This window comes from Haliotis asinina, chromosome 7, assembly GCF_037392515.1.
Source record: "Haliotis asinina isolate JCU_RB_2024 chromosome 7, JCU_Hal_asi_v2, whole genome shotgun sequence".
NCBI lineage: Eukaryota > Metazoa > Mollusca > Gastropoda > Lepetellida > Haliotidae > Haliotis > Haliotis asinina.
This window is the reverse complement of record NC_090286.1, coordinates 26,713,564-26,740,498: the sequence shown is the minus strand read 5'-3', so window position 1 is coordinate 26,740,498 and position 26,935 is coordinate 26,713,564. Positions and strand designations below refer to the sequence as shown.

The 26,935-nt window shown below is 40.1% G+C and overlaps 4 protein-coding genes across 4 annotated transcripts; 3 read left to right on the top strand and 1 right to left on the bottom strand.

The window, feature by feature from the left end:
* Positions 1-3,133: 3,133 nt before the first annotated feature.
* Positions 3,134-5,542, top strand: LOC137291561 (putative per-hexamer repeat protein 5). Its single transcript, XM_067822940.1, has 5 exons — positions 3,134-3,374; positions 3,672-3,760; positions 4,147-4,289; positions 4,769-5,012; positions 5,426-5,542. The coding sequence occupies exons 1-5, from the start codon at positions 3,134-3,136 to the stop codon at positions 5,540-5,542; spliced, it is 834 nt and encodes a 277-aa protein (XP_067679041.1).
* Positions 5,543-9,075: 3,533 nt separating this feature from the next.
* LOC137291513 (putative per-hexamer repeat protein 5) lies at positions 9,076-11,195 on the top strand. Its single transcript, XM_067822877.1, has 5 exons — positions 9,076-9,289; positions 9,776-9,864; positions 9,985-10,127; positions 10,605-10,824; positions 11,079-11,195. Exons 1-5 carry the CDS (start codon positions 9,076-9,078, stop codon positions 11,193-11,195), a joined length of 783 nt encoding a protein of 260 aa, XP_067678978.1.
* A 5,125-nt stretch (positions 11,196-16,320) lies between these two features.
* On the top strand, positions 16,321-18,874 carry LOC137291512 (putative per-hexamer repeat protein 5). Its single transcript, XM_067822876.1, has 5 exons — positions 16,321-16,519; positions 16,792-16,880; positions 17,135-17,277; positions 17,904-18,147; positions 18,758-18,874. The coding sequence occupies exons 1-5, from the start codon at positions 16,321-16,323 to the stop codon at positions 18,872-18,874; spliced, it is 792 nt and encodes a 263-aa protein (XP_067678977.1).
* Positions 18,875-24,436: 5,562 nt separating this feature from the next.
* Positions 24,437-26,771, bottom strand: LOC137291697 (spidroin-1-like). Its single transcript, XM_067823135.1, has 6 exons — positions 26,714-26,771; positions 26,342-26,677; positions 26,008-26,096; positions 25,420-25,562; positions 24,789-25,020; positions 24,437-24,553 (listed from the first exon to the last, which is right to left on the bottom strand). The coding sequence occupies exons 1-6, from the start codon at positions 26,769-26,771 to the stop codon at positions 24,437-24,439; spliced, it is 975 nt and encodes a 324-aa protein (XP_067679236.1).
* Between the last annotated feature and the right edge of the window lie 164 nt (positions 26,772-26,935).

The following is a 26,935-nucleotide window of genomic DNA, read 5'->3' as shown; positions in this document are numbered from 1 at the left end:
ATCCTTCATCTCAAAAACATTTTGAAGACAACATAAAGTTTAAGTTATCCACCACCCAAGTTTGTTTGTTTAACCCCATTTTTTAGCTTTTTTTCAACAAAATCGTGGCGGGTGAAACCTGAATTGAACGATTTGTGCTGATGGGTCGAAAGTTTGAACAACTAGGCTACCCCTACCTTCCATCAGACAAGACATTCAAGTAATCAACAACATGAGCACCGATTTACCCAGAATCAGAATCTAAGCTCATGCATTTATTATCTTAATATGTTTATTAACGAAAATAACAATTGGAAAGAGCATAGTGGAACAGGGAATGTAGTGTTTACTGCGTGGCAAGTTGGGGAAAAACGATGTAGTCGCCTCTGTTCACTGACCGTTTTATGTTCATGTCTCTATATGAAACACGTAAACCTGTCTTTGCTGTTGCATGCACAATTACAAATATCATAGATTAGTTGCAAGTCGCCTCATATTGAAGAAAGCTATGAGGATCATTCTACAATTATGGAACTTTTGTACGTTTGTCTGTAAAGCTGAACATTGGAGAAGGCCATCATGCTAATCCAAACGCTGGAAGTCACTACAGCATAGGCCTTTGTGTCGAATTTGAAGTGACGTATTTAAACATGCGTCGCAGCCTTAACATTGTCACGCTTCTATTTTGAGATACATGAAAGTTCGACAAAACAGTGTTTGACAAGAGTATCATATTGCTGATTACGTCACAATTTAAGTCGTTTTTGACTAAAAAGGTTGTATGTATAAAATCTGAACATTTGAATATATGGCGGCGTGTGATCTTAAACATAGAGTCCGGAGTACAAGTATGCTGAAGTTAAGCAACGATGCTCATAGGCAAGGGGGTTCTTTGGATGGGTGACCAAGAGAGCGTTTAAAACTGTATCTGTTGACCCAGCGGTGAATGGGTACCCGGTGGGATAAGTTATATGACTGTTAACCTTCTAACGGCTACAGACAACCTGGATTAACATCATGCACACATGCGTAGGGTTGGATGTCAATTATTATAATTTTATATCTAAGTATACACTTTTCACCTCAGGCCTCAGGTCACAATCAAAAGAGATGCATCTAAAGAACAAGCAATTAACTGTATGTATACAACGCGATCTCTCTGTTAAGATTAAACCATTTAAATCCCATACCGAGGATCGTATTAACTATTAACTCTTACTCTTTAATAGAATTTAACGCTTTAATCGGTGGGCCTGATGCTAGTACAATAAATATTACAAACATACACTTCGGTCGTGGAATGCATTATCGCCTGAGGGTCGGCGAAATGTCCCACAAATTTAATTAGCATTCGTCTGACAGGTCAAGCTGTTACATGGTCGCTTTGTACATGTTTCACATTTTTATTGCGAAAATGTATTATGCATATATTACAGATAACATGTAATTTGACATCAATGATGTTAAGCTGAAAACATCAACAACTGTGGCTTTAGTTACTAAATTAACAAGGAAAGTACTTCATCAGTTCAAGATTTAATTGTCCAGAAATTGATATTTTGTTTTGGAGAAAAGTGTTGTGATCATTTATTTCGGACACCACTTGTTCAAATTTATTCTTGCAGATTTATTCTAAATATTTCTGTTCACTTATACTTAAAGCGAATATTGTGATATTTATTCTCTGTTGACATCTGTTTTGTGGTATATAAACAGTTTTTCAGTGTTTACCATTCGGATTTCCCTTCTGAATTTAAACATGTTTGAACCATACAGAGATATGGATGTATGAGGTCACAATACGCTGACACATCACCACACATACCTTACCTTGGCTGCATGATAATATACATACCGCTTGAGGGTATAACCTTGAAAGTAACTAGAAAAATATACTGCAACTCTAATTCCAATTTACATTTTGAACAGGCTCCGGAATGCTGTAAAAATCAATTTGCTAAAAAAATGATATCACTGACAAATACATTAGGCATTTGTTCCAAATAAGTTTTCAATCTAAAACTATATGTGAAAATGTGTGGGCATTTGAAAGGAACTGATGTTTAATCAACATTTCTTGATTGTCATCAAAACATGCTGACTCATTATAAATAAGTGTACATGTTGTGTTTATCAAACTAGCTGGACGCAATGCCAAATGATCACTATCTTTAATCCCCCTTGAAATCTAAACATGTTTGTACATCTGATTGAACTTGTGTTTAATTGGTCGGTACTTCTCAGTTTCATAAGCTTAAAAGTGAGTGAGTGTAGCCGCTTTTAGCAATATTCCAGCAATACAACGGCAGGGGAACATGCGAAAATGGGCTTCATACATTAAACACGGGTCCTCAGCCTGTCGAGTGTATGCTTTAACCACTAGGCTACCTGTATGCCTCAAGCGCTAACTATGCAAAGCGTCCATCTCACTATGGATACAACAGAACTAAACATTCTCTGGTACGATATATGTCATCAGAATGTTCAATTTGTGTGAACTATCTTCGGACTAAACTGTTATAAAATGTCTTTTTTAAAATCGTCGTGTAGGACCTAAATGAGGTTCTGGGAATCACTTTCTACAGAGACTTAAGCTAAGATGAATAAATTAGCATTTACTGTTGGACATTTCGCTTCATGTGATCGGCCACTAAGCCATTTAGTCTGAAGCGTTAGAACCTTAATCAATAAACTGTGATCCCTTTCCCCCACAGTGCCCGCAACATCTGACACCAGGTGTGACGTCATATACATCAATATCTCCTTCACATTCCCATTCTACAGTTTTCCTCGTGACATAGGGATTCAGGCGAAATGGTTACTGATATAAAAATCAAATAGACAAATAGTTAAATCGGCCAGTGAGAGCAACATACACTAGAAGTAGTTGAAGCCAAAGCCTGCTCAAGTAGCATGTGAGTAATTAGAAGTGTCTAAAGAAGGATTGCCCAGGAATGAACGTGGGAACTACAACATTGCATAACCAAATACACGTCGTGAGAATTTCTCTGCCAAGGGATCGGCATCCCGAATAGGTTGTTCTTTAATTTCTGTGGCGCAATTAATTACCGGTTTGTTACACCTGTGGTGGTATATAATCCCAGTCAGATAGATACCAGCATTAACTCAGTTTCTTCCCAAGTACAATTTTGTCATGGCGTTCCTCGTGGTAGCTCTTCTGTCTGTCATAGCTCACCTGACTTTGGGTCAAGGTTTTGAGCCAAGCAATGCAGGTGTTAGTCAGGCTAGTGCAGGATTTGGTCAGACAGGGGGATCTTGGGGTCAAGCTGGATTTGGAGTTGGTGGATTTGGTAACCATGGACCCGGGATTCGTGGAGCGGGCTGGGGTCAAGTAGGAGTAGGATGGGGCCAGAATATTGTCAACCCTTTCCTGAGTAAGTATTTATAGAGAGTGTTGCTTTCGTTACAGTCACTGTTTATGTTAGTAAAGGTAGAGGTGCATTCCTCGATACATTGTAACAGGACATGTCGGATATCTTGAATATTTGTCATGTGTAAAAGAATGATACTCGGAGACTACTATTGTTTCAGCAGAATCAGGCTGGGTTGTGTTGGCTCAGAAACTCCATTTTCCACAAAACTAAATGTTTCCTTAACATTTGCTTACTAAACTGCTACGTGTATGTTTTCAGTATACATTTAGAGTTAAACTGTTTCAATTTTCCCTCTAGATACCACCATTACATGTACTGGAACAGGAACAGGTTTTGCATTCTCTGTGACTCTAAGGAGGATGCAGCCATCTTGGGGAGGATGGGGTGTAAGTTGCCTTTACTTTTCTCTATCGACGTTCACTGAAACCAAGGTTGAGATTGGCATGACACAAGAGCTTGGGGGTGAGCTGGAGATTGTGTCTGAGGGTGAAGGGTCTATCTGAAAAAGGTGTCCCCTTCCGTGCTATTGCAGGAATATTGCTAAAAGCGTTCATACTCACTCACCATTTATCACATAAAGCTGGGAAGTATCACTCTACTAAAAGATCGAAAACGTTTTGGTAAATCCAATCGTATGTTATTGACACACTTTTTTGAAGGAGAGAAGGAAACAGATTTAATATACTTTTCATTGCAGTTTAGTCGATCAGTGGCTTGTCTGACATACTATTTGAGTAGTTTTGACACGAACTAAGATTGAGTTTTATTCCAGTTGGGTCGATCACGAAGTGGATTGGCTGGAACTGCCGTTCTAAGGACTACAACCGCATCAGGAACCTACAACCTCGTCATCACTGAGAGATCCCGTGTGGAGGCTGGATGTACCTCTGATGGACTCGGACCTGTCATTGGAAGGTAGGGATGGGTCGTCTATGATATGGGTCGCTTGGATAGGGTTGGAATAGGGGGAAAGTCAACACAACATACGTTGAATATGTCAACTTTTGTGAAAGAACGGAAATAAGCGACTGGCAAAGATCGCTAAAATATCAGGCTTAACGAAGATCTTTTATGAATTTTCACATTACAGGTTTCACATGATCCCTATCCAGACATTATCTGAGACCGCCATATTGCTGGAATATTGTCGCGTGTGACGTAAATCTAAACTCCCTCACTCACTTAGTTTTGAAAATGTTAATGATTTCTAACGTTATCCTAACGAAGTGATGAATTATCCACTTTTTCATAAAATGATACAATACAATAAATCAGAGTATGTTTCAGGAATGTGTGAGTCAACGATGGGGTCACATTTTACAAACATGAATGATACGTTTACCGGATATTTGTTGCCAAATATGTCTCTATATCACACAATGTCTCTTCATCAGCAACGTTTGGGGCCAACGATGGGGTCAAGGTCTTGGTCAAGGATGGGGTCGAGGTTTTGGTCAACAGTGGGGTCACCCATTGGGACAACAGTGGGGACAAGGTTCATGGGGCACTGGAACGACCACCACCCCCGGAGTTGTCACCTCTGTCACTCTCATTACCAACCAGGAGACCAACGTTGACTTGGGAACTGCCAACCTACCATTCAGAGAGCTCGAGAGATACGGAGGACTCGGATTTGCTGTAAGTACTCGACACATTTGTGACAGGCATTACGGAGAGATACTGAGGACATGAGCTGGCTGTAAGTCATAGTCCCGAGAGACTTCAGTTATGTCTGTTATGTACGTATATATGTTATGTTATGCCAGCGGAAATTAGTATAAAACTAAAATAAGATTCCAGTCTGTGAGACAGAATAACGATGGGTTATTCATTCTAATTGAAGAAACACAAACTAATACAAATGACATGTGCTTAGGTCCTGAAAATAAAAACTATAACATGTATGACGACGCTTCAGGGACGAAGGCAACTCAAAGTTCCTTTTGATTCAGTTCTGTAAGTTCATTGTGAAATACGTTGCTCCTTAAACATTCAATTCATCTGTCAACCGATGGCATTCACATTCACCCACAAACGTTATCGATTTTCAGCTCTGCACATCCTTGACCAGTGGCCTTGACGGACGTCAAGTATGTGTGGAGCCTATCCTGGCCTGCTGCAAGTTGGGGTTCGACAACACGGACGCTGTAACACCAACACCTCCATAAATGAATGATAGGGAAGATGAAACAAGTGTGTAAATGTTGAAAGCAAAAATGTGTGAATACTTTCGTTGTGAATGCAAACACTAATCTATTTGCTGTAAATTATTAATATTCAGTATAATGATTATCATAACATTTCTCATAATTTTCATCTTATGTGACTTAACCATATTGGTTGTATTCATTGTCAATGCTTGTTACTAAAACACATTAATCGTATATTTTACAAATAAAAAACAATACGGAAACTCGATGTGTTACATATTTCCTAACAACTATGGTTAAAATACGAATACGTACATACACCTTGTTGCGCGTGCAGTAAACAAAGTACCGTGACGATGTGTCCCAGCCTACTCAACTGTGACTTGGGTACCTCGTTAGGATGAGAATGGCACAACAAAACTCGGTGCGCCTAGTGGCAGCAAGAGTTGTATACTCCCTAGGGAGTTGAGATTGATAACAGGATGTGACGTTGAGGCTGACATCCAATGATCGAGGGAACCATATACCAGCGCCTTGAGCAAGCACTATGTGCATCGATATGTGTGCTATATAAATATCTTGTAATAAAATACAGTAAAGAAAAAAAATGTGCAAACATGTAATTGCATACCTATGCTTTGAGAGACAAAAGAGGGACTTAACTCAAATGCAAAGAATAAGTTGGATCATAGCTTTGATAAAACAAATGGTGATCAAAGTGAGTGAGTACGTTCAGTTTTACGCCGCACTCAGCAATATTCCAGCTATATGGCGGTCTCTATATAATCGAATCTGGGCCAGATAATCCAGTGATCAACAATATGAGCATCGATCTGCGCAATTGGGAATTGATGACATGTGTCAACCAAGTCAGCGAACCTGACCACTGGATCCTGTTAATCGCCTCTTACAACAAGCATTGTCGCCTTTTTATGACAAGCATGGGTTGCTGAATGCCTGTTCTACTCCGGGACCTTCACGGGTTGTGACTAAAGTGAAAGGATTGTAAGTTGCTCGTAATAGAACCAGTAAACTATACTCATGGAAACAAGTATCGCAACAGTATCGCAAGGTGGCTGAGTGGGCTAGGCGGCTGACTTTGTGTGCTGGCGATTAGGTGCCTGACTCTGAGGGTGCGGGTTCGAATCCCGGGTGTGACTCAACCAAAAAAGTACTAGAATTTGTACTTTGCTTTACTAAGAAAGTGAAATCCCAAATATGACGTACGTTGCAACATTCCAGACCGTTCTCTTTAATGGGTTTTTACAGTTTACTATTCATTATTATGTGCACAATTCATGGCGGTCTCTATATAATCGAATCTGGGCCAGATAATCCAGTGATCAACAACATGAGTATCGATTTGCGCAATTGGGAATTGATGACATGTGTCAACCAAATCAGCGAGCCTGACCACCCGATCCCGTTAGTATCCTCTTATGACAAGTATGGGTTGCTGAAGATCAGTTCTAACCCGGACCGTCTGGGATAACACCTACACGAAACAAGAGACGCTGTCTTCAAGGTTGCAGGTACAAACAAAATGGAAGTACATGATTATATCTCTTGCAGAAATATTATATTGTAATTTTGTTCTTAATGGTTAGCTGGGCCAGGATGCTGTCAAAGATTGCATGATCGCCTGAGACTCAGTTTCGTAATTTCTTTCTCAATCATTGAATCAATGATTGTCTGAACGGGGTCGACATGCATATGGTCAGTTTGAAGAAGCTTCACATTCTGGTAATATTTACAATGCAAATATTAGATATCTTACGCAATTTAACACCAACGATTTCAACCGCAGCTCTTTTTTTAACGACATTATTTACTTTTTAAAGATGTTATTGTCTGAAGCTAATCGTGCTCTGAATGTATTTTTGATAAATTGTTGTAATTGTGATGCTGCATTCCTTCAGCTCGAAAATCAATGACTCTCGTTTGTTGTTACAGGGTTCTTAGTGTTATTGAACACTTGTATTTTCACAAGAATGGATTTATATCTATTCAACATTTGAAGCCAATTTTGTTGCAGATCAACAATATTTTACCGGCTTATTTAATCCATCATGGTACATATATAGGTGAGATTACACAACATGCTGACACATCAGTATTTACAAGCCATAGCACACCTAGACTGCATTGACTGCATAATAATGAATCTGTTGCTTGAGGGTATGTACCCGAAATTAAGATATTCCACCTCAAATTCCACATTATGAACTATATAAACTTCCCAAGAACTCATTCATGTCGGTTTGGTCACTGGTAAAAATAAACCGACACCAAAGATAGTATGTTTTTATTCTAAACACGTTTTCAATCTACACTATACATTAAAATGTATGAGAATAGTAAAGGAGTCATTTGGTCTACAGAAATTGATCATTATCAAATGGACCATCACATAGTATATGCTGATACTTTTGAAACAGACCCGTGAAGGTCCCGGGGTAGAACAGGCCTTCAGCAACCCATGCTTGCCATAAAAGACGACTATGCTTGTCGTGAGAAGCGACTAACGGGATCCAGTGGTCAGGCTCGCTGACTTGGTTGACACATGTCATCGGTTCCCAATTGCGCAGATCGATGCTCATGTTGTTGATCACTGGACTGTGTGGTCCAGACTCGGTTATTTACAGACCGCCGCCATATAGCTGGAGTGCGGCGTAAAACTAAACTCACTCACTCACTTCAGAAACATTGTAATGCTATTTCCCTCAAACCAGATGCAAGCATTGCTAAATGAATAATGTCTCCATTGCGTGTAAAATCTATACGTGTTTGTATATTGAAGTGCATCTGTGCATAGTCGATCAATGTTTGCCCGGTTCACGCATGTAGGTGATAAATAAACGCTTACGGCAATAATTCCGTTATTGATTTCATAGACTTAAACTTTCTGTAATACAACATGTAATATCAGAATATCCTTCTTGTGTGAAGAACCATCGACTGATCTGTTTCATCGTTGGACAAAAAAATATTTAAAGATAATTTTGAAAACGTTCTTGTAATCTCTGAATCACCGTATGTAGAGACTGAAAATAAAATGTGTAGATTTGCATGGGTCATTAGACACTTTCATTTCGCATACAGGTCACGAAGCCACATGTTCTCAGGTACTGGAACCGAAACAGCCAGGTTGCATTTTGTTTTTATCGCAATGACTGCTATAGCCAACACCAGATGTTCGAAAACGGGTGTGCATGCCTCTGACCTATGGGAGGTGACACCAGGGGTTATTTACAGAAATAAGTTGACCATTGATGACGCGTGAATGAACGTGGGAACCACAACATTACGTAACCCAAATATTTACAACGTGAGAAACATGTTCAGCCTCAAAGGGATAGATATTAATGAATGCCTCCCTCTTAACGCATTCTTAGTCCTCAAATGCATGTCCTACATGGGATAGGACCTCTACTGCATTTCTGTGACATAATTACCGGTAATTACCAGCGTGTAATACCTGTAGTGGTATATAAACCCAGTGAGATAGATACCAAACATTAGCTTAGGTTCTTATTGGGTACAGTTCTACCATGGCTTTCCTCGCAGTAGCTCTTCTATCTGTCATAGCTCACCTGGCTTTGGGTCAAGGTTTAGGACAGAGTAATGTAGGTATTGGTCAAGCTGGATTTGGAGTAGGTGGAATTGGAGGTAGTGGATTTGGTATCCATGGACTTGGATTTGGTGGAGCAGGATGGGGTCAAGTAGGAGCAGGATTTGGCCAGAATATTGTCAACCCTATTCTGAGTGAGTATTTATGCACGATATAATTTACAACCAGGATTGCTTTAATTCGCTGTATGATCATCGAACGCCCGACGGTATTGTATATTAATACTGGAATACTTCAGGTGTGTTAACTCGACATGCAGGATGTGCTGGTAATATGTGTTTTTTAATGAGAATGCTTTTTATGTTTGGAGCCCAGAATAGTAAACGGTAGTCCGTAAAAATCGTGCACACTTACATTCTATCAAGCGATTATTTGCACTGTGTAAATTAGGTAAATAGGTTTTTAACCTTATTTACTTGATCGCTGGACTACCGTTGTCTTGTCCAGACTTTATCTTTTACGACCATATAGCTTGATATTGCTGAGCTGCAGCTTTAAAGAGAAAACAACAATCAACCAACCAATCCTTAAGCTTGGGCATTGCCTAACTAACGAAATGATTCCTTGTATGTGTATATTGTGAGACATAAACAGTTTAACTGAATTTGCTCTTCCTTCAGATACGACCATTACATGCACTGGAACAGGAACGGGTTTTGCCTTCTCCGTGACTCTAAGGAGGATGCAGCCATCTTGGGGAGGATGGGGTGTAAGTAGTCACATTCATTGATTAAACTGGGTTTCGGGTGTCAGACAATGCTTTCAATTTAAACGATGCATTTAACACCACTGAACATGTAGAAACAGATTTGTTTATTTGTCTATACAGCTTGGTCGATCACGAAGTGGTTTGTCTGGATCTGCCGTTCTAAGGACTACAACCGCATCAGGAACCTACAACCTCGTCATCACTGAGAGGTCCCGTGTGGAGGCTGGATGCACCTCTGATGGACTTGGACCTATCATTGGAAGGTACGAACGGTTTGGTCCTGGTATGGGCCGTCTGGGTAGTGTGGGATTAGTTAAAGTCATGTTGGGTACATTTAAAGTCTGACATGTGCTCAATGCCGTGGGTCTCACCATGAACAGGTTTAAGGAGTGTGAACAGAAGTTTCATATTGTTTCACATTTTTTCAATTTAATGCACCTTGTGAAACAACCGGAAAATACATTGTCAAATGTACCTTTATTTCACCCTGTGTCTCTTCAACAGCAACGTTTGGGGCCCACAGTAGGGTCCAGGTCTTGGTCAGGGATGGGGTCAAGGTCTTGGTCAGGGATGGGGTCAAGGTCTTGGTCAAAAGTAGGATGAACCATGGGGCCATCAGTGGGGACAATGCTCACGTAAGTTCAAGTTGTTTTCTTCATAGTGAAGTGAAACGTTCAGCGATTATCCAAATGAATGTGCAAAAAGAATCAAATTGTAAATTCATATATCATTTCCTACAGCAACATTTGGGGCCAACGATGGGGTCAAGGTTTTGGTCAGCAGTGGGGTCACCCATGGGGACAACAGTGGGGACAAGGTTCATGGGGCACTGGAACGACCGCCACCCCCGGAGTTGTCACCTCTGTCACCCTCACTACCAACCAGGAGACCAACGTTGACTTGGGAACTGCCAACCTGCCATTCAGAGAACTCGAGAGATACGGAGGACGTGGGCTGGCTGTAAGTATTTTGTTTAAACCACATGTTAAGTCATTTGCACCCAATAGACCCAATGCTCTTTAAAATGTGTCTATTAAATGCATATTTAACCACACAGAACAACGGCGCAACAAGGAAATTAGAATTTATCACACGGAATTAACGTTGTGTGAATCACGAAAACTGAAAACAATACTGAATCTGGGTAGGCCCATGCCTGTGAAGTGTTATAGTATGACTTTGTAAATAATGGCATTTCTAACTTGTGTTTTCAGTTGTGCACATCCTTGACCAGTGGCCTTGACGGACGTCAAGTATGTGTGGAGCCTATCCTGGCCTGCTGCAAGTTGGGATTCGACAACACGGACGCTGTCACACCAACACCTCCATAAACATAATGAGTGATTGGGAAGCTGAAAGAAGTGTGTGAATGTTGAGTGCCAAATGTGTGAATACCCTTTTTTATGCAAACAGTAATCTATATATTTTGATAAATAATTAAAATTCGTCATATTTTCATCTCACCTGACATTCTACATGTATTGTGTTCACATCCCTGCATTTTTGGTTCATCATCAATCATTGTCAAAAGTAAGAGTATTTTATGAATAAAAAATACGAAAAGAACACGTGTTTCATGCTTCTTATGTCAAGACAGCATCAGTAATAACGTGCAAACACGTGTCAACAGACACATGGATCACTTCTTTGAGAGACAAAAGTTGGCTCTCGTGCCAAGGATTCTATGCCGACTCAGGGCTTTGAGTAAGTGAGTGAGTTTTCAACCTCACCCCTTCATATCCCAACTACATGACGGCAGTCTGTAAATAACTTAGTCTGAACGAGATAGTCCATTGATCAACATCATGAGCATCGATCTTCGCAAATGGGATATGATAACAACTCTGCGAGCCTGAACACTCAATCCCGTTAGTCGCCTGTTACGACAAGCATAAGTTACTGAAGATTAATTCTAACCCGGATCTTCAGACGTAAATGTGACCCAAGTGCTAATGATATTGATCACAGCTTTGACGTGGAAAATATGAGACTCTGAGGTTTAAGACGCCAGAATTAATTGTGTACTTAGGTTTTCCATTTACACAGATTTAATGAACTTTGATGTTCTGAAATGTATTTAAAATCATTGTAAAACGTTTCTTATTGAGTCACTTCTCTTGCAGCGGCGGTGGGGTAGCCTAATAGTTAAAGCGTTTGCTCGTCACACCAAAGACCCCACATTGGTACCATACGCGAAGCCCATTTTTAGTGTGCCCCGTAGTGATGTTGCTGGAATATTGCTAAACTCGGCGGAATTCCCATCGTGAAGCGGATCGCTGCTTCACTGGTCAGAATGACATTAAAATTAGAAAATGTACTAGCCTTTTTATACGTAAGCCCGTATATGAATACAGCTATCTATCTATAACCTATCTATCAATGTATACAACAACACTGTCACTGTTATACTGCAGTGCCACAAGTCCAAACATAATGAGTGAGTGAGTGAGTGAGTTTAGTTTTACGCCGCACTCAGCAATATTCCAGCTATATGGCGGAGGTCTGTAAATAATCGAGTCTGAACCAGACAATCCAGTGATCAAGAATATGAGCATCGATCTGCTCAACTGGGAACCGATGGCATGTGTCAACCAAGTCAGCGAACCTGACCACTGGATCCCGTTAGTCGCCTCTTACGACAAGCAGAGTAGCCTTTTATGGCAAGCATGGGTTCTTGACCTTCACGGGTCTTCAGGACAATAATGAAGACAGAATATATGAAAAATAGGTGATGGCGACTCATTTAACTATATCAGAGTTCTCCCAGCTAACACTGACACATACACAACGTTGTGAGAAGACTGTTCATTGGTAACGTCATGACACGACGGTGCCACAAAGTCAGTAGTACTTTACATCATTTTATAACGTTATCTCACAACGTTATCTCATAACGCTATAACAATGTTTCTTATAATTCGGTGTCACAACAATTTTCTCTGAACGTTTTCACTTTGACGTTCTTTCTTAACTATTCAGCTACAGCTTCAGAAAACACACGGCCAAAACAACCTGCAAATTGTAAAAGTGAATGAAAGCGAATTTCTGATTTGTTTCTCATGTACTGTTCACTACTGGGTAAACTATTCAACTATGAAGAACATTAAGAAAATTTAAGAAATTTTAAGAACGTAAAGTACGTTAGTATCAAATAGCTTGACCTTGAATTAACGTTGTAACAACGAAAGCATTACACGTTTCACTGCTTGCTCCCTTTTACGGGGCACAGCGTCTTCAAAGATAGGTTTGCATGCACCACGTTCTACAGAAGAGGGAATCTATCTACGCATTTTGCTTTAAATATAATACCAACACATATACGAATAAATGTGAAGGGGTTGGGGGTGGTTAGGGTTAACCTTGTCGTTAAAGCGTTGGCTCAATTCGCCGAAGACCCGGGTTCGATTCCCCTTCCACCATTTCTGGTGTATCACACCTTGACATTGCTGGCATATTCAAAACAAAGAAAAAACAAGAAATGAAAAAAAAGAAAAAAAAAGAAGAAAAAGCGAACCCCCCCCCCCCCCCCCCCCAAACCCCACAAAACATACAAACAAATAAACAAAAAACCGTACTACTCATTCACTCGTCAAAATATAAAAGCAATATTGAAAAGTTTCTGGATTTTGCCAGCGCTCCCAAAAGAATACCAGTGACGCAGTGACCATATTCCAGACCAGGGTCCCGTTTCTCAAAGCGATCGTAAAGCTAAGTAGATCGTAACTCCCACACTTTAGCATTGACTAACACAGCCATAGCGCTCCGATGGCTTTGAAGAACGTGTCTCATAGGACAACAACCATAATATTAGGGATGAATCTAATTTACAGTCAACAGAAGGACCTAAGGGTATGTTCACATGTCCCTCACTTGTACGATTACATTGTGGAACACCTTCCCCTAAGGCTTTATTATCGCTTTCTCATTATGAGAACTGATCTATGCTTCTGTCGCAATAAATACACATGTATAGTTACTTGTCGGTTTTTGATACCGTGATTTGGCGCCTCGGGCTCAGCTGAAGCATTGAATTTAAATGCCTCTCACTGGTCAGGCTGCTTATGTGTCCTTTGCAAAATGTTTTTGCGTTTTAAAGTATATGCACAACTTATGCAAATATGATATGCATCATTCTCTCATTAATATGACCTGATAAGTCATAAACGATAGCTCTTTATTTAGTGACTTTATTAACTGGAAATTGCCTAATCGACCCACAACTTTACTGCGACTGGCAAACGATTCGAATAGTGGAGTAAACATACAAATCGGTTCGAGGAAGTGAGGAATCGAACACTTAGCTTCGAAACAGCTGGCGGTAGATTACGATTACATAAAAAAATAAAGCATAATTGTACACATACACATAAAAAGAATATGCTGGAATCAATCCACCATCAGATATCAGTAAAAAAAGAATTTATGAAAAATTGTTTTGCATGTCAAACAAGTTTAACTTAATGCACTCGCAATGTCACAAAGGCCAAACCCCATCTGTAATTTCTGATTCGGAACTTGTCAAGGGTATTGCTTTCAAACAGGATGAGTGTACTTTTCAAATAAAAAAGTATCCATTCTTGGATGTTCGAAGCCCATGTGGGTAAAATGCTGAGAAAGTTTGTTTTGCCGGATTTCACAATAAAAAAATAAAGTACAAGTAAATGGTCCTCTCTTTCAAGGAGAGAACAAAACTATTCAGTGACCGACAAACTATTCTAGAAAGGATCCTGAAAAATTGTTAAGAAATAGTTAAATACCGGTCAAACGAAAATGCATAGCCTGTGTTTGATGGTGACGCAAATGAAACAAAGAACGTAAGGTTATTCAGTGGTGGTTTGGTTTTGTACCTTAAGTTAGTATATCTTTAATAGGGCTGCAATTGTTTGGCCAACTTTTGTGTACTTTCTACTGGTTCTGGTCGGCAGTTTGTTTTGACCATAATCTGTGCAACATTTGCTCACGAAATTTAAATACCCGAAAGTGTTTAATGTTAGAGAATGTATCCATACAAATTGCAAACTTCATTGATGATAATGCCTGAAAACAATTGCTATTGCGGGAAGAATGAATACAGATTTGCATGTTGTTTCTTATATGATTTGTGTCAGTTAAAGAACAAATGCACACTCGAAATAGAAACCTCATGCATTTATTTAAAGAGCTCAACAAATGTTAAAGACAGACACACATGGATTACCGTATAAACTACAACATTGTATAACCTAAGTATTCGCCGTCGGGGACATATCTGGATTATAAAGACAGTATATCAGTGAATGCATTTCTCTGGTATGACCTCAGAACACCAATCCTCAATTACACAAGGGCAGGACTTCCTGCTAGTGTCTACCTGTAGTTCTGTGACACAATTAATCACCAGTTTTGTATTCAAGATTAAAAATCATTGAGATAAATACCAATGTTATCTCACATTCTCCTTGATAACTAACAAAATGCGCAAATCGTAATTTTAAACATGATCAGCATTGTTTATAGTTTTAAACAAGTTTAGATTTTAGGCCCCCTAACACGTTGAAACAGGGGGACACGGATACGATGTGTTGTCCAAGTCAGCGAGGACCATCACCCCATACCATTAGTCGCTTTTAACACACACATAGGCTACTGAAGATCAGTTCTAGCCTGGATCTTCAGGGGATTCTGTCAGTGCTGTAGCTGGTCCTATGATAATATGTTTAAGGGTCGAAAGTGACAGAATACTACCAAGAGACACCGCAATTGTACAGTAATTATCACTTTGATGGGTTTGTGCGTAATTATACCTAATTGCACTTATTGTTCTAAATAATACTCTTTTAACAATTCAGTTATTTATTTAAATGCAAGAAAACATTTAGAAAAGGCGTTTTGCATCAGCTTTTTGGAACACGCCATTCGCTTTGAAACAAGACATTGTTCAATTTTTTTTTGAGAGAAAAAGATCGCTAAAAACCTCTCAGGCAATAATCCTTTTTCACTTTTTAGAATAGTTTCGCAATGCATTATAACGCTTAAGTCGCATAAATTTGTAGAATGTCGAATATATACTTACTGAACTTCATGAAAAACCTTGGTTACAAAGGAATGCAATAAACGTTTGATATAGCTGAAGCAAAAGTCTGCTTAAACGGTATATCGAAAGCATGTTTTAAAGAAGAATTGCTCCTAAATGAAAATGGGAAGCACAAAACACTGCATAACCCAAATAAAAGAGGTGAGAAGAATATACAAGGTGATATTGATGAATACTTCGCTCTTAATTTATCCTTGAAAGCTGTAAATGTCTTAATGCGACTCCTTAATTGCATAAGTTATACGGGATTGGACCTTCGATTGTCACATTCCTTCATTTCTGTGACGTAATTAATTACAGGCTTATCATACCTGCAGTGGTATATAAACCCAATCAGATATATACAAGCATTAGCTCAGGTTCTTCTCGAGTACATTTCTACCATGGCTTTCCTTATAGTAGCTCTTCTATCTGTCATTGCTCACCTGGCTTTGGGTCAAGGTTTGGGACAGAGTAGTGTGGGTATTGGTCAAGCTGGATTTGGTGTAGGTGGAACTGGATTTGGTGCACGTGGAATAGGTACCCATGGACTTGGATTTGGTGGAGCAGGATTTGGCCAGACTATTGTCAACCCTTTCCTGAGTGAGTATTTACAACTCATTTAATTTTCTCTCTGACACTGTGATTACAAATAATTTTAGGCAACATGTCAAAATAGTAAATGCGAGACCTATAAGAATCTATGTCGAGCCCTGGACTGTCTAGTTATTACTGCTAGGTGTTACTTTAAAGAGATACAATAACCAGTCAACCCATTCTTAACAAACTTGGACATTGCCTAACTACCTTCATTATTCCTTGTATGTGTATATTTTTGCGACATAAACAGTTTAACTGTATTTCTCTTCCACCAGATACGACCATTACATGCACTGGAACAGGAACAGGTTTTGCCTTCTCTGTGACTCTAAGGAGGATGCAGCCATCTTGGGGAGGATGGGGTGTAAGTAATCTTATATATTGACTGAACTGGTCTAGGGTTTTGAGAGTCAGATACTTTATGAAAGGTTCGTACACGGACGGACAAAATAAAGTACTGACGCGTGTTTGATGTGGGAATGAACCTGAAGAGAGTGTAAGTATTATCATCCTGGTAACGTTAGAAAAAGAGTATTATCAAATCCACATTCGTTTTCGTCAGTTAATGCATACCATTTGAGTAGTTTTGACACGAACTAAGATTGAGTTTTATTCCAGTTGGGTCGATCACGAAGTGGACTGGCTGGAACTGCCGTTCTAAGGACTACAACCGCATCAGGAACCTACAACCTCGTCATCACTGAGAGGTCCCGTGTTGAGGCTGGGTGTACCTCTGATGGACTCGGACCTGTCATTGGAAGGTAGGGACGGGCCGTTGACATTTAGATCCTTCTGAAGGGCTTAGGGGAGTGTATCCCTCTCTGGGGAAGAGGTATGCGTCTCCCCAAGCAAATGTTTTTTTTATCTTTGCAGTTAAATTATTAACATATTTTCTCATTAGCAATTGTTTAAAGAAGGGATTATTAAGCAGCACCTTATCTCTGCCACACCAGCATTTAATGGATGGGTCTTTCCATGAACACTTTTAAATAGCATTTAATGAAGCATCATATTTTGACACGTCATCGTATCCCAGTTGTGCAGACTGATGTTCATGCTGCTGATCACTAGGCTGTCTAATCCAGATCCTATTATTTGCAGACTGTGGCCATATAGCTGGAGTATTGCTGAGTGCGGTGTAAAACTAAACTCACTCACTCACTTAGTTCTGCAAATGCTTATGATTTCTAACGTTATCATAACGAATCGAAGTGATGAATTATTCATTTTTTCATAAAATGATATAATACAATACATCTGAGACGAACAATTCCTCACACAGTGAGTCAAAGATAGGGTCATATTTTCGAGCAAATATACAATTTTTACCGGAAATTTAAATTTGTTGCCAAATACATCTTGATATCTCTCTATGTCTCTTCAACAGCACCGTTTGGGGCCAACGATGGGGTCAAGGTCTTGGTCAAGGATGGGGTCATAGTTTCGGTCAGCAGTGGGGTCAGCCATGGGGACAGCAGTGGGGACAAGGTTCATGGGGCACTGGAACGACCACCACCCCCGGAGTTGTCACCTCTGTAACCCTCACTACCAACCAGGAGACCAACGTTGACTTGGGAACTGCCAACCTGCCATTCAGAGAACTCGAGAGATACGGAGGACGCGGATTTGCTGTAAGTACTCGACACATTTGTGACAGGCATTATCGGTTTAGAATACATATCTGGGCTGGCGGTGAGTTGTATAAAATACTAAATGATTATTCAAGCTCTTTCATTGTTCTGAAGATCCGTGAAGGTCTGGGGTAGAATAGGCCTTCATCAACCCATGCTTGCCATAGAAGGCGACTTTGCTTGTCGTAAGAGGCAACCAACAGGATCGGGTGGTCAGGCTTGCTGTCTTGGTTGTCATATTGGTTGCTGTCTTTTGCCATCGGTTCCCAATTGGGATGCTCATACAGTTGATCACTGGTTTGTCTTGTCCAGACTCGATTATTTAAAGATTTATTTACTTACCTCCGCCATATAGTTGAAATATTGCTGGGAGGGGCGTAAAACTATACTCACTCACTGACTCACTGTCCTGAAAAAATAAGAATTACATCCGCCGTGAGGGGAAAATTAAAATGATTACGAAATACAATTTGTTCAGTGCTTCACAGATTTATCTGTCCTTTTGATTCAGTTCTGTAGGTTCATTGTGAAACACGTTGCTCCTTAAACATTCCATTCATCTGTCATCCGATGGCGTTCACATTCACCCACAAACGTTATCGATTTTCAGCTCTGCACATCCTTGACCAGTGGCCTTGACGGACGTCAAGTATGTGTGGAGCCCATCCTGGCCTGCTGCAAGTTGGGATTCGACAACGTCGACGCTGTCACACCCACACCTCCATAAGCGATGTGAAAGCTGCATCATGTGTGTGAATGTTCAATGCAAACTACATGTACTCATGCCAATAAAGGTTGTCAGTCCAGACGTATTATTAAAATTGAAGGGGATGATAAGTATTACTGACATGGGTATATGTGAATACTATTCTTATTTGTGTACACAGTATCGCTGTAAACAATTACTCGTATTGTTTTCATCTCGTGACCAACTCAATTCATATCATTGCATGACCTCTTCACGAGGAATCATTTTCAATACTCATTACAAAAACATATGGGTTTATATTTTATAAATAAAGCTTACGAAAATAATACGTGTTTCATGCTTCTATGGTCAAAACAGCATCGTTGACACGTGTTAGCAGACACATCTTTGAGAGACGAAAAGTGCCAAGGATTGTATGCCGGATCATGGCAGTGAGTGAGTGAGTGAGTGAGTGAGTGAGTGAGTGAGTGAGTGAGTGAGTGAGTGAGTGAGTGAGTGAGTGAGTGAGTGAGTGCATTCTTCAATATTCCAGCTATAGGGCTGCGGTTTGTAAATCATCGAATCTGGACCAGACAATAGCGTGATCAACAGCATCAACATGGATCTACCCAATAATCAGTACCAATACAGTGTATGAAATAGGCCAAAAACCCAGCCATACATAAGGGCTGATAACCTCGAAATGTTACCACCCCAAATGGTTTTAACCAGGCCAGACACCGAGAATTCACTCGGATGTATGGAACAGACCGTCGGTCTGGTCAGTTGTAAATTTAGTAATCTAGCGGTCGGTCGGACGGGTCTTACTTCATACACTGTCAATACTCATTATTAAAGCATTTAGTTTTATGAATAAATCTTACGAAACCAACACGCATTATTCTTATGTCAAAACAACATTAGAGATTATTGTGAACACTGCTATCTTGCAGGCATCACACATTTTGAAAGACGAAATGTTTATTTGATCATGATATGACAGGGTTTCGAAGCACGTTGGTTCTTAATTGCGCTGCATGCGTGTCCGTTAATATGTCAATTCCTCCTTCCCTGCACATGAATGTGAACATTCTTTCAAGGCTTCCCTCTACATGAATATGAACATTCCTTTGGAGGCTGTACCATACAAACGCACAACATTTCCATTCAACTGTCTGATGTAATGTCCAAGTTCGAAGTATACGGGCTTTTGTCTATGTTTCAAATTTGTCTCGTGTTTCCGGGTTTATCACGTTTGGAAATTCCAGTTCTTCATGATGTGTCATAGCTTGTGTGGGTATGTTCATATGCTGTGGGCAAAAACACGAGAGTTTACCCTGAAATCTAGTAAAATTTGAATATACAAGGTGGGTGTTGAATTGAATTATCTCGAAACTTTTCCATCAATCTGTAGATTTAACTGGGATAACTTGATTACTGAAACAAACGAGTAACGTCAAATTTCAAATAAATAATGCATGTAGCCGAGCTGTACACTGAAACACAGACGTTCTGTCTCCTTTCTGTTTTGCAAAACAGGTCAGCCATTCAGCCAAGATAGGAGTGAAGCAGAATCGGTTGACATATTGTATTAGTCTGACTGAAGATATACTGATGACATCCTTGGCGCTTGACCACAAAATCTAGAGCGGGGTATTGCTCCAAAAGCGTCAATATCGTGTGTGTCCTCCATTGGAGTGAATTGCTGTAAATAGCTGTCTCATGCTGTTAACTGATCTCAAGTCACCATCGTTAATGTTAACCCATTCACGAATGAGAACATGTTCAAGCTTCTCGACGGTTATCAATATCGGGATGATGTTCTCTGACCCTCCTGCCGAGAATGTCCTACACATGCTGCCGAAGGAGATCTTTTGTTCGAATGGCTTTGTGCGGTCTAGCGTTGCCATGTTGAAGCGTAAAGCCGGGATTTCGTTGCATGAATGAGACGACAGTTGGTCTAATGATCTCATCGCAGTAAGGTTGTGAATTCATTATTCCTGGGGCAAGAATCTGTTTTTCCTCCTGCATTTATTCCTCCCCAAACCAGGTTCCTGTCTTCTCCATGGTGGTCACGTTCGATGACGTTGTTGGCGTCATAGCAATATGTGACGTTGACGCAATGGAACTCCAACTACTGGACGTCGGGCAAAAAGTCGGGTTGTGGGCATACGGTTCCTTACCGTTTGGGGATGAACAGTCGTGCCGATGGCCTGTTGCAACTGTCAACTTTGGAGCACTTGTAAACATGGAGCACCACGCAGTCGATCCTCCCGGAGTGTGGTCTTAAGGGGTCTGCCGGGACATGCTCGATCTTTGACATGACCTGTCTGCGGTACACGTGTCTGGGGACTTGAAATTGTGCTCCTGTGGACATTGACATGACGCGCTACATCTGCAATTGCAATTTCGAACTTTTGAAATATTTTACCCTGCCAGGAGAATGTCTCAGTGGTATGTTTACTGTTTTTGAGACATAAAAATGTGCTTCACGTGAATTCCACGTAAATCACAGACAAATGCACGTGACTTTCAATTCTCTCGAGTCACAAGTTCACAAGTATCCGGTTCAGACGAATGAGAACATTTATTATAACTGTAAGGACAATTTAGTGTAGCGTGCTAAACCATTTTGGTTTTTGTTTTATTATATATGATAGGGCCAACTCTACCGACGGCCTTCAAGTCATAGGCTTTAAGTTTATGTGATGGAACTACGGGCTGCCGTAAGTCACGTGAGCGTGGAACCTTGTTTCGTTTGTAGGTCTATCAGATTTGCAAAGATAAGAGCATACTTCGCTGGATTGTTGCATCACTTGACCCCTGTCCAGGCATACCAGTGTGGGTTAGAATCCCGGCCCGTCCCTCCATGCTTCTGAGTTTGTCAGCACCATGACCCGACCTGACATGGACCCAAGGGTAGCCTAGTGGTTAAAGCGTTCGCTCATCACGCTGAAGACCCAGGTTCGATTCCCCACATGAACTCATTGTCTGAAGGCCATTTCTGGTGTTCCAGGCTGGGATACAACTGGAATACCGTCTAAAGCTGGGTGAAGCACACTCACTGACTGCATCCGGTATCACAGAGGCGTTACGGATTTCGTTGTTAAAAGACCAGTGAAGGTCCGGGGTAGAATAGGCCTTCAGCAACCCATGCTTGCCACCGAAGGCGACTATGCTTGCGTTGAGAGGTGATCGGGTGGTAAGTCTCGCAGACATGGTTGACACATGTCAGCGGTTCCCAATGGCGCAGATCGGGGCTCATGCTTTTGATCACAGGATTGCCTGGTCCAGACTCGATTATTTACAGACCGCCACCATATAACTGGAATATTGCTGAGTGTAGCGTTTAACTAAACTCACTGACTCGTTAAAATATTTCCGCTGAAACAAACTCCGTTGGACGTTTTTCCATTCCCAATTAAGTCATTTTTGAGCGATGTCAGTGTATTCAATATATCTTTGACTGACAAAACAAGAGAAGACATAAGCACAGATCGCGTCATTTCCTGTACTTCACAAAAAGGTAAAGCAAAAATACCCAATTCCCTCATGTTACTTAATGTAATTTGTTAAGACGTCACATAACTAAAGTAATAGGAAAAAATCAATTGTTCCTTATTCTTTGGTGTAATACATTTCAGTCATTGCTCTCTGGGAGGCAAATGAAGGCTCCCAAATTATCCGATCATGCAACTGCGTTCATGTCGACACCTTAAATAAATATTGACAAACATATACATTTATTTCTGATCTTTATTACAAAATATTACAACAATAAATAATGATATTTGATTCATCGTTTGAACAAAATAATTCAAAACCGTGAACTGTAATAAAACATTTTTACATATTCTTAAGGTTGGTGTATCATATGAAGACAGATTATATGTATGTATGTATGTATGTATGTATGTATGTATGTATGTATGTATGTATGTATGTATGTATGTATGTATGTATGCATGCATGTATGCATGTACGTACGTACACACACGCACGCACGCACGCACGCACGCACGCACACACACACACATACACACACATATATATATATATATATATATATATATATATATATATATATATATATATATATATAATTGTAATATATATATTAGGCCAAGAATTTAATTTTACAGTAGTTTATCATTTTCTGTTTGAGAAAAGCACGTTCTAACATGCTCCTAAGACGATAACTGGGGCGCTTCGCTCGTCGAAAACCAGGGATTTCCTTCATGGGTACAATGTGTGAATGCCATTTCTGATGTCGCTTGAACACTGTTATAAGGAACATATACTACACTCATTCACGATAGCCGATTCATCAGGATTCAAACGAAGTGAATCCACTTAGCTCAGCTTACATAACACTGCTCTCCTTAACATACCACTTAAATGTACCAATACCTACGTGTATTTTCGCACACAATTTGATAGGTTTTCATTATGAAATTGGAGTGTGAGTATTGTTTTCCGCCTGATTTAGCAATATTTCAGCAACATCAGAAATACACTTCACACCTTGCATCCCTGTGAGGAATCGAACCCAGGTCTTCGGTGTGAAGAGGAAGGCATTATCCACTGGGCTGCCCCGGCACCCTTGAAATGGGAATAAATAAATAAATAAATAAATAAATAAATAAATAAATAAATAAATAAATAAATAAATAAATAAATAAATAAATAAATAAATAAATAAATAAATAAATAAATAAATAAATAAATAAATAAATAAATAAATAAATAACGAGAAAAATTTACTACATGTGCAAAGCAATTTTTGTTGGAAAAATAACAAGAAAGGCTTGTATAGAAGCTATGTACTGAGTACTGGTATTTAAGTGGTGTTTTAGAACTGTTTTTAGTCACCTTTGTATTGTTTGAAGTTTTGGGTCAACGTTTCACGTGCACATTTAATTTTATCACGCGGTTTATGCTGGAATAATATACCACGTGATAATTAGTGAAAGAGGCATAAGTCTTATTCTTGGGCACCGAAACTTCAAAATTTCCCCTACTGAACAAATAGGAATTCAATACTGTGTATCTGAAAGCCTAAGTAGACTCTCAGTTTGATATAAAGCGAGGTGTATAGTTCTTTCATGAATCTCATACAAAAGGATTAATAATCTTCAATTCAATAGGTTCAATGATAATTTCATGTTTTGGGGGAGTGTGGAATAATGTTTCGGTCTTTTTCATTCTTGCCCTTCATACTGCAGTGATATATTCTATGGTAGATGTTATTCTGCTTAAAACCGAATAGAACTGTAATTGAAAAAATTAAACACTCAGAGACTCTGGCAATTGCAAAAGATAAAATCACCAAACAAAAAAGAGATTGCAGATCGATAATAAGGGGTTTTAGGTATGTCCATATTTTTTTCTCAAAAGATATAACCTTAATATTATAGAACATTGTAATCTGACTGGAAAACAGAACGCATTTGGATGAGGAAGAGGAGGAGTTAGAGGAAGAGACATCGACAGAGCTTAATCTAGTTTCGTCTTTTCATTGGAAAATACTGTAGCAACACACTGCATATATTAATATGTTTGCAATTAAATATGTTTGCAATGGAGGGATTGCTTCCTTTTTCAAGGAGCTGCCGGGGTGACAGCATCCATGTTGTCGAATCCCAACTTGCAGCAGGTCAGGATTGGCTCCACACACACTTGACGTCCGTCAAGGCCACTGGTCAAGGATGTGCAGAGCTGAAAACAACAGTAGGGTAGTGTCATTAGTTTGTCTAGAGAGATTAAAACCTTCTCTCTAGAAAGAATTCGCCGCTCTAATAACTGTTAAGAAAGATTTCATTTCAACATTTCATACCCTTATCCCTGACCTGAATCCATTGCTTAAATATCTCCTATAAGAATATTTACACATATATTGTAAGTCTCTAGGACAATGAGAGCACAATACATATAATTTACATGAACTGCTTACAGCAAATCCGCGTCCTCCGTATCTCTCGAGTTCCCTGAATGGCAGGTTGGCAGAGCTCAAGTCAAGGACAGTCTCCTGGTTGGTACTGAGGGTTACAGAGGTGACAACTCCAGGGGTGGTGGTCGTTCCAGTGCCCAACGATTGACCCCATCCTTGACCAAGACCTTGTCCCCACTGATGTCCCAAACGCTGGCCCCAAATACCTTGCCCAAACCTTTGGCCCCACACATTGCTGAAAGTACGAAGGAACTATCATTTTCGTTCTAAATATTTGCTGTGATTTGGGGATATGGAAAAAGTGTGTGAAACAGTGCATCACGCTTATGTTTTTAGGAACATTTTGTAAGTGACTAACTGATTGCAGAACAACGTATGGTATGCATTTACAACTTCTTTATTATGTACATTACTACATTACTGGACTACTTATTGCACTTTCGTCAGGCGAATCATCTTCACTGAATGTGTGGGCAAGAATTAGCAAAGAAAAGTCGTATTATATACAAATAATAACAAGTTGTTAATTCATATGTTATACATTAATACGTTGTTTCGTCTCAATCCACCTCTAAATATCAAGCAAACGTCACTGATTGGTTGCTCCTAAAGGCAGATCTTTGGTGTTCCTTACCTTCCAATGACAGGTCCGAGTCCATCGGAGGTACACCCGGCCTCCACACGAGATCTCTCAGTGATGACGAGGTTGTAAGTTCCTGACACAGTGGATGTTCTCAGAACAGCAGATCCAGTCAGACCTCCGTGGGATTGACCCCACTGTAATATGTAAGAAAGAACATAGGGGAATGGGTTCTCTTTTGTGAATCTGGGAAATTGATGTTTGCACGATCTGATATATTCCGATAGTTCTACACAACCTGCGTAATGAAGAACATACGGCAATTGTTCTCGCTGGTCATTCTGAGATGTTGCATAGTACATGGGTTTCAAGAATTATGGATGATCTTGCATATTCCGATAGTTCTACACAAACTGCGTAAGCATTCGTCGAAAGTAAAGCATGTTTGAAATGCCTCCCTCTCTGACATCCACATGCCCCATTGTGGTGCGAGTAAACGAAGGAAGTGCTGTTTGTAAAAAAGGGGTCATACAAACAATCTCATAGTTGACACTCACAGGTAACAGAAGGGGACTCTTTCTTTGGTAATATCAGACTTAATAAGTGACAGATTCTGATAAATGAACTGAAACACAAACTTACACCCCATCCTCCCCAGCTTGGTTGTCTTCTCCTAAGAGTCAAGGATCCTGTTAATCCTGTAGCTGTGAAGGTACAGGTGATGGTTGTGTCTGGAAGCAAGACAAATGCCAAATGTACCAAGTCTTGCACCACATATTCAAAGTAAAGAAAACGTCAAATTGTAGTTTTGTCCATGTTCCACCATCATATGTCTTATATTGTTTATATTGTCAGTTTATAACTTGAAATATATGTCTCAGTTACATTCAGGCTTGAAAGTGCATGTTCAGTGTTTAATTCATTTAAACTTATGTTGCATTAAAATATATGTAATAAGAAACTCAAATGCTCTCACTCAAGACAGGATTGATGATGTTCTGTCCAAGTCCTCCTATTTGTCCCCATCCTGCTCCAAGTCGACCAAAGCCAAGCCTGGGTAGACCGAGCCCGAATCCTGCCTGACCCAAACCTGCTCCAGCTCCAGCTTGACCAAGTCCAGCTCCAACTTGACCCCAGCCTGCTCCAGCTTGACCCAAACCTGCTCCTGCCTGACCTAAACCTCCTCCTGTCCCAGCTTGACCAAATCCGGCTCCTGCTTGACCAACACCTGCTCCTGCTTGGCCAAAGGCTCCACCTGCTTGACCAAAACCTCCTCCTGCCTGACCCAAGGTGGCTCCAGCTTGACCCCAAGCTGATCCAGTATTACCAAAGCCCATTTGACCCATACCTTGACCAAAGGCCAGGTGAGCAATGACGGATAGAAGAGCTACAGCGAGAAGAGCCATGTTGTACGTATGCTCGAGAAGGACTGGATATGTCGATACTGTTGGCCTGACCTAACGGAGACTATATACACCAGGGGAATAATTAGGCAGACTATTTGTTATGTCACTGAAATAAAGAGGAGCGCCTCTGGCAACAACACTGTTACCACCTTCTTACATAATTA

Coding starts and splice junctions, on each gene's coding strand:
- LOC137291513 (XM_067822877.1), top strand. CDS start 9,076: ATGGCTTTCCTCGCAGTAGCTCTTCTATCTGTCATAGCTCACCTGGCT. Junction 10,128..10,604: donor CTTGGACCTATCATTGGAAG/GTACGAACGGTT, acceptor CATTTCCTACAG/CAACATTTGGGGCCAACGAT. Junction 10,825..11,078: donor ACGGAGGACGTGGGCTGGCT/GTAAGTATTTTG, acceptor TTGTGTTTTCAG/TTGTGCACATCCTTGACCAG.
- LOC137291512 (XM_067822876.1), top strand. CDS start 16,321: ATGGCTTTCCTTATAGTAGCTCTTCTATCTGTCATTGCTCACCTGGCT. Junction 16,520..16,791: donor TATTGTCAACCCTTTCCTGA/GTGAGTATTTAC, acceptor CTCTTCCACCAG/ATACGACCATTACATGCACT. Junction 17,278..17,903: donor CTCGGACCTGTCATTGGAAG/GTAGGGACGGGC, acceptor TCTCTTCAACAG/CACCGTTTGGGGCCAACGAT.
- LOC137291697 (XM_067823135.1), bottom strand. CDS start 26,771: ATGGCTCTTCTCGCTGTAGCTCTTCTATCCGTCATTGCTCACCTGGCC. Junction 26,097..26,341: donor CATCATCAATCCTGTCTTGA/GTGAGAGCATTT, acceptor TCTTGCTTCCAG/ACACAACCATCACCTGTACC. Junction 25,021..25,419: donor CTCGGACCTGTCATTGGAAG/GTAAGGAACACC, acceptor TCGTACTTTCAG/CAATGTGTGGGGCCAAAGGT.
- LOC137291561 (XM_067822940.1), top strand. CDS start 3,134: ATGGCGTTCCTCGTGGTAGCTCTTCTGTCTGTCATAGCTCACCTGACT. Junction 4,290..4,768: donor CTCGGACCTGTCATTGGAAG/GTAGGGATGGGT, acceptor TCTCTTCATCAG/CAACGTTTGGGGCCAACGAT. Junction 5,013..5,425: donor ACGGAGGACTCGGATTTGCT/GTAAGTACTCGA, acceptor ATCGATTTTCAG/CTCTGCACATCCTTGACCAG.